The sequence below is a fragment of the Balaenoptera musculus genome, chromosome X, assembly GCF_009873245.2.
Source record: "Balaenoptera musculus isolate JJ_BM4_2016_0621 chromosome X, mBalMus1.pri.v3, whole genome shotgun sequence".
NCBI classification, from domain to species: Eukaryota; Metazoa; Chordata; class Mammalia; order Artiodactyla; family Balaenopteridae; genus Balaenoptera; species Balaenoptera musculus.
In genome coordinates, this window is record NC_045806.1 from 52,280,485 (window position 1) to 52,298,397 (window position 17,913).

The 17,913-nt window shown below is 36.2% G+C and overlaps 1 protein-coding gene across 1 annotated transcript in view; it reads left to right on the forward strand.

The window, feature by feature from the left end:
• The window catches only part of HEPH (hephaestin), a 78,761-nt gene that overhangs the window by 53,614 nt on the left and 7,234 nt on the right, over positions 1 to 17,913 (forward strand). Inside the window, exons 16-17 of the mRNA XM_036839135.1 lie at positions 14,174 to 14,280; positions 15,391 to 15,616. Of these exons, the coding sequence (XP_036695030.1) occupies positions 14,174 to 14,280; positions 15,391 to 15,616 (333 nt within the window). The remainder of the gene's footprint in view (positions 1 to 14,173; positions 14,281 to 15,390; positions 15,617 to 17,913) is intronic.

A 17,913-nucleotide genomic window follows, 5' to 3' on the forward strand; every position in this document is an offset into this window, starting at 1 on the left:
AGGCTTTACAATACATACTCCCACATGGCATACACATTTTCCTGTATTCAATAAATTTCTTCTTAGTAGAGAGGAAAAACCCAACCCAATTATGAGGCCAATCACACCACTGTTGAAAAACTGTACTTACTACTTCAGAATACTGGCATGAACAACTTGTATTTTAACCTAAAATCTTTATTAAATCCTAGTTTAGTGTCTCTATTATCAGTTAGAGTGTTGGTTAACTTGTGGTGAAATGAGGATTATGCAAGTAATAATGCAGCATAATATTTTACTACTATAAAAACAAGTATCATGTAGTTAGAGTTGTAACTGTACACCCACCTTAAAAATGTTTTCCCACATATCTATGTAAAACATGTAATTTAAAAATACTGACATCATAATATATAAATAGTTGTTATAAATGCACATAACACATTCTACAGACATCATATTTATTTTTTAAAGAGACTGTAAATTATACATGGAAAAATTACACCCTTGGAAAAGCTTATGTTCTAATAGTGTTGTTAAACATCTAGATTAAATAAGAAATTGTATTTCAGAAGCATGCTATATTACATGTATATCAATTCTAGTACCTTAAGTGCTCACCAACAAATCATTAACATATAGAGACATTCATCACAAGAATCAAGAACTATCATCTATCTCTTCCACATATTAACAGGTGGTCAACTCCAAATCAACAGTGCTCACATAATTATGTCTGTAAACAACTATCCTAAGTGAAAGATGGGCTGAGTTAAGTACAGCTACAACATATTATAAACAATTCATTACAAAAATATCACAAGTTAAAACTGGAACACTTTGCACAGTTGATCACAAGACATCATAAAAACTGTCTTCAGTAAAACTCTGTAACAGATTGGTCAACTGGATATATCTGGATATGATAGAGACTTCTTATTGAAGATGCACACAAGTTAGGATTTTGAGAAAAAAACAACCATCAGGTCTGCTTCACCAGGCTCCTGAAATGTACCCATCACTGCATTACAGAACCTCAAGTCTGTTTTGAAGCCCCAGACAACAGATTTCCCAGAGACACTGTTCATCTACGGTAATGACAACAGCAATCTTGGATTTGTATGATGAGGCTTCTTTTTTATTGAAGTATAATTGCCAGTTGATATTATATTAGTTTCAGATGTACAATATAATAATTCAATAATTGTATACATTATGAAATGATCACTGTAATAAGTGTAGTTAACATCTGTCACCATGCATACTTACAATTCTTTTTTCTTGTGATGAGAACTTTGAACGTCTACTCTCATAACAACTTTCAAATATGCAATACAGTATTATAAACTATAGTCACCATGTTTTACATTGCATCCCCATGACATTTATTTTACAACTGGAAGTTTGTACCTTTTGACTGCCTTTACCCATTTTGCCCAACTCCTAACCCATGCCTCTGGCAACCACCAATCTGCTCTCTGTATCTATGACCTTGGGTTTTTTGTTGTTTATTTTTTGTTGTTTGTTTTTTTTTCTAATTTAACATATAAGTGAGACCATATGGTATTGGACATTTTCTGACTTATTTCACTTAGCATAATGCCCTAAAGGTCCATTCATTTTGTCACAGATGGAAGGATTTCATTTTTTTATGGCTGAATAGAATTTCATTTTGTGTGTGTGTGTATACACACACATGTATATATCACATCAACTTTATCCACCGAAGGACACTCAGGTTGTTCCCATGTCTTGGATATGGTAAATAATGCTGAAATAAACGTGGGAGTGCATATATCTTTTTGAATTAGGGGTTTTGTTTTCTTTGGATAAACACCCAGAAGCGGAATTGCTTGATCATATGGTAGTTCTATTTTTAATTTTTTGAGGAACTGCCATACTATTTTCCATAGTGGCTGCACCAATTTACATTCCCATCAACAATGCACAAGGGTTTCCTTTTTCCCACATCCTTGCCAACACTTGTTATTTCTTGCCTTTTTGATAATAGCCATTCTAATGGATATGAGTTGCTATCATGGTTTTGATTTGCATTTCCCTAATAACTAATGATGTTGAGCATCTTTTCATGTACCTGTTGGCCATTTTGACGTCTTCTTTGGAAAAATATCTATTCAGATCCTCTGCCCATTTTTTAATCAGGTTGTACATTTTTCTGAATGTTGAGTTGTATGAGTTCTTTGTATATATTGTATATTAACCCCTTATTGGATATACTGTTTGAAAATATATTCTCCTACTCAGTAGGTGGCCTTTTCGTTTCTTTGAAAAAAATGTTTTTTTTTATTCAAAAGCTTTTTAGTTTTATGTAGTCCCATTTGCTTATATTTTTGTTGTTGTTTTTGCCTGACAAAACAGATCCAAAAAATGTTGTTAAGACCAACATCAAAGAGTGTAGTGCCTATGTTTTCTTCTAGGATTTTTACGATTTCAGGTCTTACATTTAAGTCTATATCCATTTTGAGTTTATTTTTGTATATGGTGTGAAAAGTAGTTTAGTTAGATTCTTTTACACGTAGCTGTCCAATTCTCCCAACATCATTTATTGAAGAGGCTATCTTTTCCCCATTGTATATTCTTGTCTCCTTTGTTGTAGATCAATTGCCCATATAGGTGTGGGTTTATTTCTGGGCTGTCTATTCTATTTCATTGATCTATGTATCTGTTTTTATGCCAGTACCATAATGTTTTGATTACTGTAGTTGTGTAATATAATTTGAAACCAGGGAGCATGATGCCTCCAGCTTTGTTTTTCTTTCTTAAGATTGCTTTGGCTATTCAGTTTCTTTTGTGGTTCTGAACAAATTTTAGAATTGTTCTATTTCTGTGAAAAATGCCATTGAAATTTTGATAGCAATTGCATTAAATCTGCATATTGCTTTGGGTAGTATGAACTTTATAACAATATTAATTCTTCCCAATCCGTGAATATCTTTCCATTTATTTGTGTATTCTTCAATTTCTTTCCTCACTGTCTTATAGTTTTTATTTTTCAGGTCATTCACCTCCTTGGTTAATTTTATTCCTAAGTATTTTATTCTTATTGATGGAATTATAACTGGGAATTATTTTATTAATTTTTCTTTCTGACAGTTTATTATTAGTGTATGGAAACACAACGGATTTCTGTATGTTGATTTTGTATCCTGCAACTTTACTGAGTTTGTTTATTAGTTCTAAAAGTTTTTTGGTGGAGTCTTTAGAGTATTCTGTATATAAGATCATATCATCCTCAAATAGTGACCGTTTTACTTTTTCCTTTCTAATTTGATTACCTTTTATTTTATCCTCTTGCCTAATTGCCCTGGGTAGGACTTCCAATGCTATGTTAAAAAAAATTGTGAGAGTGGGCATCCTTGTTTTGTTCCTGATCATAAAGGAAAAACTTTCAGCTTTTCACCGTTGAATATGATGTTATATGTGGGCTTGTCATATATGGCCTTTATTATGTTGACGTATATTCCATCTCTTCTCAGTTTGTTGAGCATTTTTATCAGGAATGGATGTTGAATTTTGCAAACGCTTTTTCTGCATTTATTGAGATGATTATATGATTTTTATCTTTCATTGTGTTAATGTGGTGTATAATTATGTTGATTGATTTGTGGATACTGAACCATTCTTGCATCCCTGGAATAAATCTCACTTTATCATGGTGTATGATCCTTTTAATGTATTGTTGATGTCGGTTTGCTAATATTTTGTTGAGGATTTTTGCATCTATGTTCATGATAAACCTATGTTTATCATGTACTTATTGCCATTTTGTTAATTATTTTCTGGCTGTTTTGTAGTTCCTCTGTTTCTTCTTCTCATGCTCACTTTTGTGGTTTGGCGACTTTCTTTAGTGATATGCTTGGATTCTTTTCTCATTATCTTTTGTGTATTTACTATAAGTCTTCCTTTGTAGTTATTAAGACACATATAACAACCTCTATTTATAACCACCTATTTTAAGTTGATAACAACTTATGTTTGAATGCATTCTCAAACTCTACATTTTTACTCTTTCCCCCCAAATTGTATGTTTTTGATGTCACATTTTATATCTTTTTATTTTGTATATCCTTTAACTAATTATTGTAGTTATTGTTATTTTAACTACTTTTGTCTTTTATCCACCATACTAGCTTTCTTGTTTAATACTGATGAACTTCTTAAGATTTTTGCTTGTCTGGAAAACTTTATCTTGCCTGAAGACAGCCCTCCCCCCCCCCACAAAGCCAAAACTCCAGGACAAACAAATAGGCCTCTTTCAAGGAAAGACTGGGGGTTTGTTTCAGTCTGCTGTGTGTGCAGTACCCCAGGGATGGTAGCCTTCTAGGAACTGTCTCTCCAATTGTTACAATCCCATGTGACCCAGGAACACAAGCCCCCCTGGCCACCAGAGCCAGGCATTTAAGGGGAATCTCCTGGGCTGCAGCCACATAAACCAGGTCACCAGATATAAAAACTGGGGCACCAGACATGTATAAAAGCTTCCCTCTGGGAGATACTGGTATTCTGGACAGTAGCAGAGGGCAACAGTGAAGGTGGCGCTTACTGAAGGAAAAAAGACTTAGTGCCTGCCAGCTTTATCAAGGCAGAGAGAGAGAGAGAGAGCACAGAGATGGTGCCCACCAATTGGTGGGTAAAGATGGCGCCCATTGAGAAAAAATAGCTCTTGTCAGCTTTAGCATTGTAAAGAGAGAGTGTGAAAATGGTGTCCACCAGTATCTTCATCCATGGAGATTATGCAAACATGCCCCTGCTCCTCAGGTCAGTGCTTTAAGATTAGCAATGAATTGCTTTGACATAAAGTCTGAGTGCTTTTCAAATGGTTACCTCTGTGCTGGGCCCTGGGGTGAGTGAGTCTGCATGTGAGCCATTTAGAAGGTATTTCTTAGTTCACTACATCCCTTTGGATCTCATGAACATGAGCCCCATTGGTTTAAAAAGCCATATATTTTACAGCTTCATATTTCAGGTTCAGGTATTAAACGGGGGGAGCGCTGATATGAGGTATGAACACTTTGCTCCTCAGGGAGAAGCTTTAGTTGTGTGAGTTCCCTCCTAATTCTGGATTGTTGAGCTGCGGTGGGATTTATGGTAAGACCATGTCTCAGTCTCTCCTACTGCCTCGATGTGATCCTTTTCTCATTTGCCAATGTGAAGGAATCACTCAGCTAGTTTTCGGGTCTTTTTCAGAGGAAATTTTCCCATAAGAAGCTTTAGATTTGGTGTTTTCCTGAAAGGAAATGTGTTCAGAATATTCCTACATTGTGTCTTAGACTGCCTCCTGAGAACCCTGTGATGATGAGGCTTCTTTACTCTCTGGTAAAGAGGGTTGCTTTTTGTCTGCTTTAATAGCCAGATGCTTGCAAGCAGCTTTCCAACAGCAGATATAAGCGATCTGGTTGTTGCGAATTCTTTTGGACAATCCATTTTCTTTTGGCCAATGTTCAACTCTTAGGCTACTTCTGTATCCTTCACTGTCACTCCCATCAGCATTAAAAAGCTTCAGTAGCTCAGGGAAAAAATTGCTTCTTCAACAGTGACTGACGTGATCTGTGTTCCTGCTATAAGAATTTTTTTAGCCTTTCTCAAGGAAGTATATATTATACATTAATGAATGTATTTTACAGTAAAATTAAATTGAAATCAGACTCTTTTAAAAAGCTTAAAATGGAAATCAAGGCATTTATCAAATTTCCATGATGAACCAAAATCCTGACTTTCAGAATTCAGCAATCATGATTGTAGATGAGGGCCATTAATCCATGTTTTTAAATAACTAAGGATCTTGTCCATACTTGGAGCAGAATTCTGTGTATAAGTGACAATCATTTCAAATGTAAATATTTTAGGGGCCCCAGATATTTTAATTGTTCAGCCATACATGTGTTGTACTTCATCATCTGATGACTTGCATGGCTCCCAGCCAAAGAAAAATATGTTACCCAGCAGAGTTTAAGACCTGACCACACAGATCATGGCCTAGTCAAGACCCATGGTTCTAACAGAGGGAAGGACTAATATTTCTGTTCTAGAATTTTTTTAATTAAAAATAACTTTATATTTAGTAAAATTCACTCATACTGTAGCATTTCATGGATTTTGAAAATGCATGCACTTGTGTATTCACCACCATAACTGAGATACAGAACAGTTCCATTACCCCCAAAAAACTTCTTCAGGCTGCCTCTTTGTAGTCAAGCCTTTCCCCCAATCCCACCACTTTTGTCAACTACTTTCCTTATGTTCTACATCCCTATGGTTTTCTGTTGTACAATGTCATAAAAATTGAATCATACAGTTTAGCCTTTGACTTCTAGATACTTTTCACTTAAAAAAAGCATTTGGAGGATAGCAAAATTTGCAGATTAGGGAACACCAGATTCCTGTTCCTCCACAGCCCATACTTCTAAGAAACAAAGAAAACAACAAACCAAATTCAGGTATAACATAGATGTTGAAACTGCCTGACAGGAATTTTAAAATAACTACAATTAATATGTTAAAGGCCCTAATGGAAAAGGTGACAAACATGCAAAATGAGATGATAATTTCATTGGAGAAATTAAAAACTATAAGAGAGAATCAAATGAAAATGCTAGAAATGAAAAATAGAGAGAGAGAGGCTTTTCAATGGTCTCTTCAGTAGACTTCACACAACTGAGAAAATGACTACTGACCTTGAAGATAGGTCAATAAAAATTACCAAAACTGAAATACTAGGAGACAAAAAAGAGGAAAAAGAAACAGAATGAAGCATGTAAGATCTGCGTGATAATATCAGACGCTGTAACATAAATGAAATTGAAATCATAAGAGAAGAAAGAGAGATAGGACAAGCAAAAGATTTAAAGAAATAATAGCGGAAACTTTTCCAAAATCAACAATAGACACAGAACTACAGAATCAAGAAGCTCTGAGAAGACCAACGGGGATAATTACCAAAAAACAAACAAATAAATACACACACATGCACACACATGCACACACACACACTTGCAAACACCCTTAGTCATGCCACGTAAAGTCTACTAAAACCAAAGACAAACAGAAAATCTTGAAAACAGCCAGAAAAATAAAACCAAAGCACATTACATACAAAGGAACAAAGATAAAACTTATGGCAGATTTCTCATCAAAAACTATAAAAGCAAGAAAGCAGTAATGAAACATTTTTAAAGTGCTGAAATAAAAATACTGTCAATGAAGAATTATATATGCTGTGAAAATAAGAAGGAAAAATAAAAACATTCTCAGAAAAAAAGGCTATAAGAATTCATTGCTAGTATATCTATATTACAAGAAATTTTAAAGAAAGTACTTCAGGAAGAACTGACATGGCACCAGAAAGCAAGTGGTAACCATACAATGAAATAAAGAGTGCTGGAAATAGAATAAATAAAGATAAAAATAAAATTTATTTTTTTCATTTTTAGTGCTCAAAAGACTGTCTAAAAGAAAACTTTATCAATGTAGTGTATTTTTGTATATGCAAATATAAAATATATGACAAAAAATACCACAGTGATTGGAAGTGGTGTATTGGGAATATACAGTTGCAAAGATCTCTTGCTAGATAGTAACCAATATAATATTATTTGAAGATAGATTCTAATATATGTTGTAAATTCTAGAGCAATAAGTAAAATCATTTTTAAAGGGGTAGAGTGAATTAATAATAGAGAAAAAATGGAATCACATAAAATGCTCAATTAATGCAAAAGAAAGCAAGAAAGAAGGAAAAAACAAAAAGAAATAGAAAAATAGAAAAAAATCTACCATATGATAGATTTTATTTCAATGATAGCAATAATAATTTTAAATTTAAACCAATATAAACACACCAACAAAAACAGATGTATATTGTGATACTGGATTTTAGAAGATTACCCAACTATATGTTATATAAAAGAAATTCACTGTAAACATAAAGGCAAAAATAGAATAAAAGTGAAAGAATGGACAAAGATGTACCATGTAAACACTAACATGGCTAATACTACTGTCATGGAAAGTACACTTTAGACTAAGGAATCTACCAAGGATAAGAAAGATATTACAATATAATAAAGAGATCAATTCTTAAAAATAAAACAAAAACTGTCCTAAATATGCACACATTGAACAACAGAACTCCAACATACATGAAATCAAAAACTGATAGTATTGAAAGGTAATTTGTATATTTCTAGGAATTTCTGTATTTCATCTAGGTTATGTAATTTTTGGACATATAACTGTTTTGGTGTTTTCTTATAATCCTTTTTATTTCTGTGAGGTTGGTAAAATATCCCTACATTCACTTGTGATTTTAGTTTTTTTTTGTTTCCGATTTTTTTTATTGAAGTATAATTGATTTATAATATTGTACAGCAAAGTGATTCAGTTATATATAGATAGATAGATATAGATATATTTCCCTGTGCTATACAGTAAACCCTTGTTCCTAATCTATTTTATGTACAGTAGCTTGTATCTGTTAATGCCATACTCCAAATTTATCACTTCCCCTCTCCCTTTCCCCTTTGGTAACCATAAGTTCGTTTTCTATATCTGTGAGTCTATTTCTGTTTTTGTATATAGATTCATTTGTATTATATTTTAGATTCCACATATAAATGACATCATATAGTATTTGTCTTTCTCTGACTTACTTCACTGAGTGTAATATTCTCTAGTCCATCCATGTTTTTCCAAATGACAATATTTCATTCTTTTTATGGCTGAGTAATATTCCATTGTATATCTATACCACATCTTCTTAAACCAATCATCTGTGATGGGCAATTTGGTGTTTTCCATTTCTTGGCTACTATAAATAGTGCTACCATGTACACTGAGGTGAACATATCTTTTGAATTAGAATTTTCACCTTTTCTGAATATATGCCCAGCATCACATTGTAGCTCCATTTTTAGTTTTCTAAGGAAACTCTTTACTGTTTTCCACAGAGGCAGAACCAATTTACATTGCCACCAACAGTGTACAGGGTTCCCTTTTCTCTGCACCCTCTCCAGCATTGGTTGTTTGTAGACTTTTTGATGGTAGCCATTCTGACCAGTGTGTGGTGATACCTCATTGTGATTTTGATTTGCACTTCAGTAATGATTAATGATGTTGAGCATCTTTTCATGTGACTGTTGGCCATCTGTATGTCTACTTTGGAGAAATGTCTATTTGGGTCTTCTGCCCATTTTTTGATTGTGTTCTTTCTTTTTTCAATATTGAGTTGTATGAACTGTTTATGTATTTTGGATGTTAATCTCTTGTTTGTTCCATTGTTTGCAAATATTTCCTCCCATTCCACAGGTTGTCTTATTGTTTTATTGATGCTTTCCTTTGCTGTGCAAAAGCTTTTAGATTTTATTAGGTCCCATTTGTTTAGTTTTGATTTTATTACTTTTGCCTTGGGAGACCGAACTAAGAAAATATTGCTATGATTTATGTCAGAGAATGTTTTGCCTCTGTTCTCTTCTAGGAGTTTTATGCTTTCATGTCTTAGATCTAAATCTTTAAACCAGTTTGAGTAATTTTTGAATACGGTATGAGGGAGTGTTCAAGTGTTCTATTTTCATTGATTTACATGTGGCCATCTGGCTTTCCCAACACCACTAGTTGAAGAGACTGCTTTCTTTCCATTGTACAGTTTTGATTCCTTTGTTAAAGATTAATTGACTGTAGGTGTGTGGGTTTATTTCTTGACTCTCTATTCTGTTCCATCGATCCATATGTCTGTTTGTGCCAATACCATGCTGTTTTGATTACTGTAGCTTTGTAGTGTTGTCTGAAGTCTGGAAGTATAGCTTTGTTCTTTTTTATTAGGATTGTTTTGGCAATTTTGGGTCTTTTTTCGTTCCATATAAATTTTAAGATTATTTGTTCTAGTTCTGTGAAAAATATCATGGGTATTTTGATAGGGATTGCATTAAATCTGTAGATTGCTTTGGGTAGTATGGCCATTTTAACAATATTAATTCTTCCAATCTAAAAGCATGGGATATCTTTCCATTTCCTTGAATTATCTCCAATTACTGTTTTCAATGTTTTATAGTTTTTAGTGTATAGGTCTTTCACTTCCTTGGTTAAGTTTATTCCTAGGTATTTTTTGACACCATTTTAAACAGGATTACTTTTTACTTTCTCTTTCTGATATTTCATTGTTCATGTAAAGAAATGCAACAGATTTCTGTATATTAACCTTGTACCATGCAACCTTGCTGAATTTCTTTATTAGTTCTAATAGTTTTTGTGTGGAGACTATAGAGTTCTCTATATAGAGTATTATATCAACTAGAAATAGTGAGAATTTTATCTCTTCTCTTCTAACTTGGATATATTTTGTTTCTTTTTCTTACCTGATTTCTGTGGCTAGGACTTCCAATACTGTGCTGAACAGAAATGGTGAGAGTGGGTATCTTTGTCTTGTTCTGTGCCTCCATTCTATTTCCGAGATTTTGGATCATCTTTACTATCATTACTCTGAATTCTTTTTCAGGTATGTTGCCTATTTCCTCTTCATTTATTTGGTCTTGTAGGTTTTTACCTTGCTTCTTCATCTGTAACATATTTCTCTGTCATCTCATTTTTGTTGATGTGTGGAGCTGTTTTCCTCTCTTGCTGGTTGTTTGGCCTGAGGCGTCCAGCACTGGAGCTTGCAGGCAGTTGGGTGGAGCCAGATCTTGGTGCTGAGATGAGGACTTCTTCGAGACCTCAGAGTGATTAATATTTCCTGGGACCTGTAGTTCTCTGATAATCCAGCAGTTTGAATTTGGTGCTCCCACCACAGGAGCTCAGGCCTAACCCCTGGCCTGGGAACCAAGACCCTGCAAGCTGTGCGATGTGACAAAAACAAACAAACAAACAAAAAACAGACAAACAAAGCCCAAGGCAAATATTAAAAACAAAACAAAACCAACAAAAATAAGAAGTAACAATCACACAAACAAAACAAAACAAACAGACAAATAAAACCAAAGACAACAAAAACGAATCCAAATAAACAAGACAAAACAACAAACAAACAACAACAATGAAAAAAAACCCAAGGAAAGCAAAAAACAAGAAGACACCAAAATGAACAAGAGAGCCCAAAAACCAAAACCAATAATAAAAACAAAACTAACCCAAACAGAAAACTAAAAACAAAACAAAATCAAAAAACAAACTAAAAGAAAAGCTAAGTGAACAAAAGACAAACACACAAAAATGACACACACACACAAAATCAAAACTAGAAAAAAAGGATAAAAACAAAAGAAAATAATAAACAAAGCAAAACAAAACTAAACAAAAATATCAAAATTACAAACCAACAGGAAAAAAAGGACAACAAATAACAAAGAGCAGGACAATAACAAAGAATAAAAATAAAATTAGAAAAATAAAAAATATATTAGAAAAAATAAAAATGAAACAACAACAAAGCAAAATAGAACAACAGCAAAAAGATAAAATAAAATAATTTTAAAAGTTTAAAAAATAAAGTTAAAGATAAAAATATAAAATATTAAAAAATGGAAAATTCTGTGATGCCTCCACTATCAATGTCCCTGCACCCACGGTGAGCTACAGCCAACCCCCACCTCCCCAGGAGGTTCTCCAAGACCTCTCGGTAGGTCTCTGGACCAGCTGTGTCATCCCCACCTCTGCTTGTATTCCTCTCACCAGCATCTGCTTCTGAAGCACACATGCTTGCATAGGCCAGCCGGGGTGCAGACATCCATGGGCATGGCTGCAAGGGCTGGCACAGATGGAGGAGGCTTTGGAGAAGGGCGGTGCTCAGCCTGCCAGGACCTGTGTGGACAAAGGAAGATTTGTCAGGGGTGGTGGCAGGCTGACAAGACCCACACGGCCCATGGATGTTTTGGAGGAGTTGTGCTCAGGTCCACCGGGACCCGTGTGGCCGGAGGAGGCTTTGGCAGGGGCGGGGCTCAGGCATGGGGCCCTAGCAGGCTTGCCAAGGCCTGAGCAGGTGGGGGGAACCCTGGTTTTCAGGGTGGGCGAGCCTGCTCAGACATGCACAACTGACGTTGCCCAAGGAGGCCAGCCCAACAGGTGGGAAAGGGCATTCCAATGGCAGCCCTGCCTTTTACACACCACTCAACAATTGCATCTCACCTCCATGGTGGCCTGGGCTTCCTCTGCAAACCTTTCTGGCTGTGGAGCCCTTCCCTCCTGCTTCCTCAGGCTGTCTCCTCACAACCAACTGCTACCTCCTCCCTGGGTCCACTCTCCAAACCCCACTCTCCAGCACCCAGCCCTCCTACACACAACTCAGGCTGGGGTGTGCAGGGCTGTGGCACAGACTATATGAATAGGTATTACTTTGTCTGTCCTGCCTTCCACAGACTGGTTGCTGCATTCCCCTCCAATCTCCCAATCCCCTGAAAGTCCCTCTCTGTCACTACTGTTCCCCTTGCTGTTAGTGAGCTTTTCTGAGTGTGGGAATCTCTTCTCTCCTTTAGCTCCCCCTCAGGGGCACTGGTCCCATCCTGTTTCCACTTTTCTTCCCCCTTTCCTTCTTTCTTTCATCCTACTTGGTTGCTCAGGGATTTTTTTGTCCCCTTAGGTGTCCGAGGTCCTCCACTAGTGTTCGGTAGGTGCTCTCTGAGAACTGTTCCAATGTATTCTTGATGTATTTGTGAGGAGATGCAAACTCCACATGCTCTTATTCTGCCATTTTGACTCTGCCCCCAATGTTCAGTATCTTTGATTTACAATATTATGTTAATTTTATTTATACAGCATCGTGATTCAATATTTTTGCAGATTATACTCCATTATAAGATATTTTAAGATAATTGCTATAATTCCCTGTACTATACAGTATATCCTCTTTGCATACCTATTTTATATATAGTAGTTTGTTTCTGTTAATCCCATCAAACAAACAAACAAACAAATAAATAAATAAATAGTCTGAAGTCAGGGAGTCTGATTCCTCCAGCTCCGTTTTTTTCCTTCAAGACTGCTTTGGCTATTCGGGGTCTTTTGTGTCTCAATACAAATTTTAAGATTGTTCTAGTTCCATAAAATATGCCATTGGTAATTTGATAGGGATTGCATTGAATCTGTAGATTGCTTTGGGTAGTATAGTCATTTTCACAATATTGATTCTTCCAATCCAAGATATACCAATCCATGGTATATCTCTCCATCTGTTGGTATCATCTTTAATTTCTTTCATCAGTGTCTTATAGTTTTCTGCATACAGGTCTTTTGTCTCCCTAGGTAGGTTTATTCCTAGGTATTTTATTCTTTTTGTTGCAATGGTAAATGGGAGTGTTTCCTTAATTTCTCTTTCAGATTTTTCATCATTAGTATATAGGAATGCAAGAGATTTCTGTGCATTAATTTTGTATCCTGCAACTTTACCAAATTTATTGATTAGCTCTAGTAGTTTTCTGGTGGCATCTTTAGGATTCTCTATGTATAATATCATGTCATCTGCAAACAGTGACAGTTTTACTTCTTCTTTTCCAATTTGTATTCCTTTTATTTTTTTTTTTCTTCTCTGATTGCCGTGGCTAGGACTTCCAAAACTATGATGAATAATAGTGGTGAGAGTGGGCATCCTTGTCTCGTTCCTGATCTTAGAGGATATGCTTTAGTTTTTCACCATTGAGTATGATGCCTGCTGTGGATTTGTCATATATAGCCTTTACTATGTTGAGGTAGGTTCCCTCTATGCCCATTTTGGATTGGAGCTTAATGACAAGGAAAGTCTGGCTAAGTATTTGAGGCATCAATACACACAGATCATAATTGACATCAGAAAGATGGCTGAAAGCTTCCATGGAGACAGTATGGAAAAAGAGGAGAAGAGGACTAGAGACAGAGCCTTGAAGAAACAGCTCATTTAGAAGGCAGCATCAGGATAAGGAGACCAAAACAGAGCCAAAGAAGGAAGGTCATGATAAGCAGGGAGAATAGTAGCAGAACTGCCTTACTAGAGTATTGGACCTGAATATTTAAAGATAGGGACAGTAGAAGAGATGCTGAGGGTGTCCCAGGAGGGAGAAGAATAAAGTCACAAAAATAAAATGAAGACTGATATGGAAATGATGGAGAAATATCTTAAAGTTCCTGGTACTCACCTGCCACAGCCTCTTAGGGATACCCGGGAACTGGGAGAAATTTCTGACCTGGTCCAACTGGAGACTCCTGTTACCCCTTCTAGGTGAGGTTCTCACTTACCAATGGAACATCCCAGAGAGATCTGGCCCTGGGCCCAATGATTCTACTTGTGTTTCCTGGATCTATTATTCTGCAGTGGATCCCATCAAGGTAAAGACGATATTGGCTTCCTGGAGTTGTCTCAGAAATGGCCAGGTTGCCTAGCAAAAAGAAGTTATTAAACAGATGTAGTAAGAAGCCCAGCACTAAAGTCCAGGGTTCAGGTGAAATTCCTCAAATGCTGGGCTTATTCTAGTAGGTAGGAGGAGGGATGAAAGGAATAGGTAGCACCACATGTTAGTTCTGAGGATTTTCTTCCTTGTTTCTTCTTCTTGGATAATATAAGGCAGTATGTTATCATTTAAGAAACCTAGAATTGGTTGTCAAGAGATTGGGTTTCTAGCCCAAATTTTGTTCTGTCTTGCTTTTGAAGTGACTTTAGGAAAGTCATTCTGCCTCTGTTTCCTGGAAAATGGGCTTATCTATGTAGCCACCCATCTGCTGACAGGCAGATGTCAGCTATCATTTATTGAGAGCCTACTGCATTTTACCTGGTGCTTTGGATGATACAAATGTAAGATACAGTTCCCATTTTCAAAGAGTGTGATCTAGTTGTGGGAGACAGATGAATATAAATATAACGTTAACATTAAATATATAAAATATTATATATATATATATATATATATATATATATATAGAATAAATTTTAAATATAGCTTAGTATTAGCAACTCTTTAAAACCATTTAATAGAAAGTGCTGTGGGGGTCCATGAGAGAGTGATTACTTCTGCTTGGAGGAGAGGATGAATGAAGGGGAAACTGGAGAAGGCAAAATAATGGTAGGTAGATATACATTGAGCCTTGAAGCTGAATAGCAGTATGATAAAAGATAGGGATATGGTGGAGGGGTGGACATTATAGGAGGAAGAAACAGCCTGAGAAAAGGCATTGTGTTGTGAAAGTGATTGGTGGGTTTGGAGATCAACGAATAGTCCAGCAGAGATAAATCATAAGTGAGATAGCATATCTTACCTGTGTCCCAAGATGGTTGTGAGGATGAATTCAGATAATATAGTTGAGGTGCTTATAAATACAAGACATTATGATGAAGTGCTGAGGGCACAATGGGCTTGGATGTCAGCCTGTCTCTCTGTAGAGCACTACCACCCAGAAACAACTCCATCTAGTTCACTCTCTCCCTCTTCCTCCTATCCTTAGGACATGTACAGTGGCCTGGTGGGACCCTTGGCCATCTGCCGAAAGGGCATCCTAGAGCCCAATGGAGGACGGCGTGACATGGACCGAGAATTTGCCTTGTTATTCTTGATTTTTGATGAGAACCAGTCTTGGTATCTAGAAGAGAATGTGGAAACTTATGGGCCCCAGGATCCAGGCCATGTTAACCTACAGGATGAGACTTTCTTGGAGAGCAATAAAATGCATGGTCTGTAGAAAAGAACCTAACCCTCTTCCAAAGAAGTCCCTACTGGCTGCATGGGGGTATCTGATAGGCACATCACAACCCAAGGGAGCATAATTTCTGAAAGAATAGGAAAGTGGAATGGGGACAAATTAGAAGAAATGTCTCCTACTACAGTATTATATATTTCATATATAAAATAGGTAATGTGGTCTACGTTAGTTCAAGTGCCCAGAAAGCAGGAAGCTGACTCTGTAAAATTGCTGTGGTGACACTAGCACATTTTAACATATTAGAGAAGGCAAGATGGACATTTATGACCCTCAATGTACCTGGTGCACTGGCTGATTAGGGCCTCTCTACTTAAAAATTCTGAGTTTAGTTTCGCAATATTATCTTATTTCCTTACCACTCTGGATCTGAGATCTGTTTTCTCAATAGATTCTAATATAGACAAATGAAGGACAGCTTATCCTTTAATCTATTTTTAAAACAAAGGTTCAATTTACAGATGGAAGGATTGGAGAGAGAGCCTCAGAGAGCAGCATACTGGGTTATATTACATACAAATAAGAGCTTCTTGATGCTCAAATGGATTTTGGAGGTAAATTGTGCACTCAAGCCTTCCTTTGTTCTAGAGATTTGTGTATCTTTAAAAAAATAGAGAAAATCTCAAAGAAGAGGGAGAATTTAAGTGCAGCAGACTGTATGAAGTGATTTCTCACTATCTCTTCTAGTGTAGTATTTCTTTGATTTGAGGATAAGTTGCAGCTTTGATAGTGACTCTACTGGAACTCAAAAGTAGTATCTCATTGTCACACAGATTCTAGCTATTTCCCCTTGTTGGAAATATGAGTGATTCACATTGAATCCAGTGATTCACAAACTTTACGAAATGAATTTTTTTTAGCTCCTTTCAAATCAGAGAAATAAATCGCCCAAAACCAAAATGGAAAGAGGACACAGATCTTGCTAGTGCAGGGGTTTAGCTAATGCTCATTTCCATCTGTTTGTTTATGTGTTTATTCATCCAAACTCTTCAGGAATCAATCTATCTAACTATCTATCAAGCATTTGTTGAAAACTCTCTGAGTGCCGGCACTAGAGAAAAAAAAATAATGTTGGTGTCTGAGGGCAAACAAATAATACCATTTCCCTCACTTCCAGATTCCTGAACCAATTGAGAAAGAGGCAGGGATGCTTAAGATCAAATGTGAACTTACTGAGAAAGCTAATTGGCAAACTGAATTTAGTTCTGCAGCAAAATGGGCTTACTAATACTCCCCCAACAATGGATAGATTTTTCATCCTGTCATTGATGTAGAGGGACAACAATACCCTCCTCCTTCACAGGGGCAAAATCTTCCCCATGATGGAATAACAAATCCATCTGCACCACTTTCTATGGTCAGACTGAGTGGAGCATATTTAGTCCCTTCTCTCAAATACAAAATTTGGCCAGAGCAAATAGACAGGCTATAAATGTTCCTTCCATTATTTCCTCTCTTGGGATGTAGAGTATAAATCATCTTCCCTCTGTGAGAAAATGAAAAGTGGGAGAGTGTATCCTGGGCATAGTCTTGACAGTGTGAATTAACATGGTGATGAGTGGTTTGTTGTCTTTAAAGCATAGGATGTGGCCTGGGAAGAGGCAGATGTTGAGTCCCATGTGTTAATATCATTTTAAATTCCAAGAATGTGACAGGTATTTTTTTTAACATTTATTGTAGGCTCAGGTGTCTGCTGGGTGTTCTGAAGAATACAAGGAATATAGTATATACATTTATTTCCTGCCTAATAGAAACCAACAGCCTAGTTGGGGATATAAAATTCCACAAATTAAAAGATAGGTAAATGTAGGAGGCAGTTTCCAGTGAGTTCCAAAGGGTGGTACAGACAGTACTGGAGGAGTTCAGATGTGGAAAGTGATGCAGGCAATGAGAGGTGCTGAGAGGTGCTAGATCAGGGAAGTATTATTAGAAGAGGTGAAGGTATGACTGGGCTTTGAAAAGATGGATAAAAGGCGGGAAAATTTCTGGGAGGGAAGATCAGAAACATGAGCAAGAACACAGAGAACATGAATATGGGGCCATATGGGGGGATGGTGAAAAAAATCACCTTAATTGAAATAAATATGTTAGATAGTGGTGGATGAGTTTGGGAAGGTAGTTTGGGGTTGTATTTTGAAGGACCTTGTTGGCTGAGCTAAGGAGGCATGAACTTGATATTTTGGGCAGGAGGGAGCTATTAAAGTATTTTAAGCAGCAGAATAACATGATCATATTAGTTACTTAGAAAGACCACTCTTATAACACCAATGT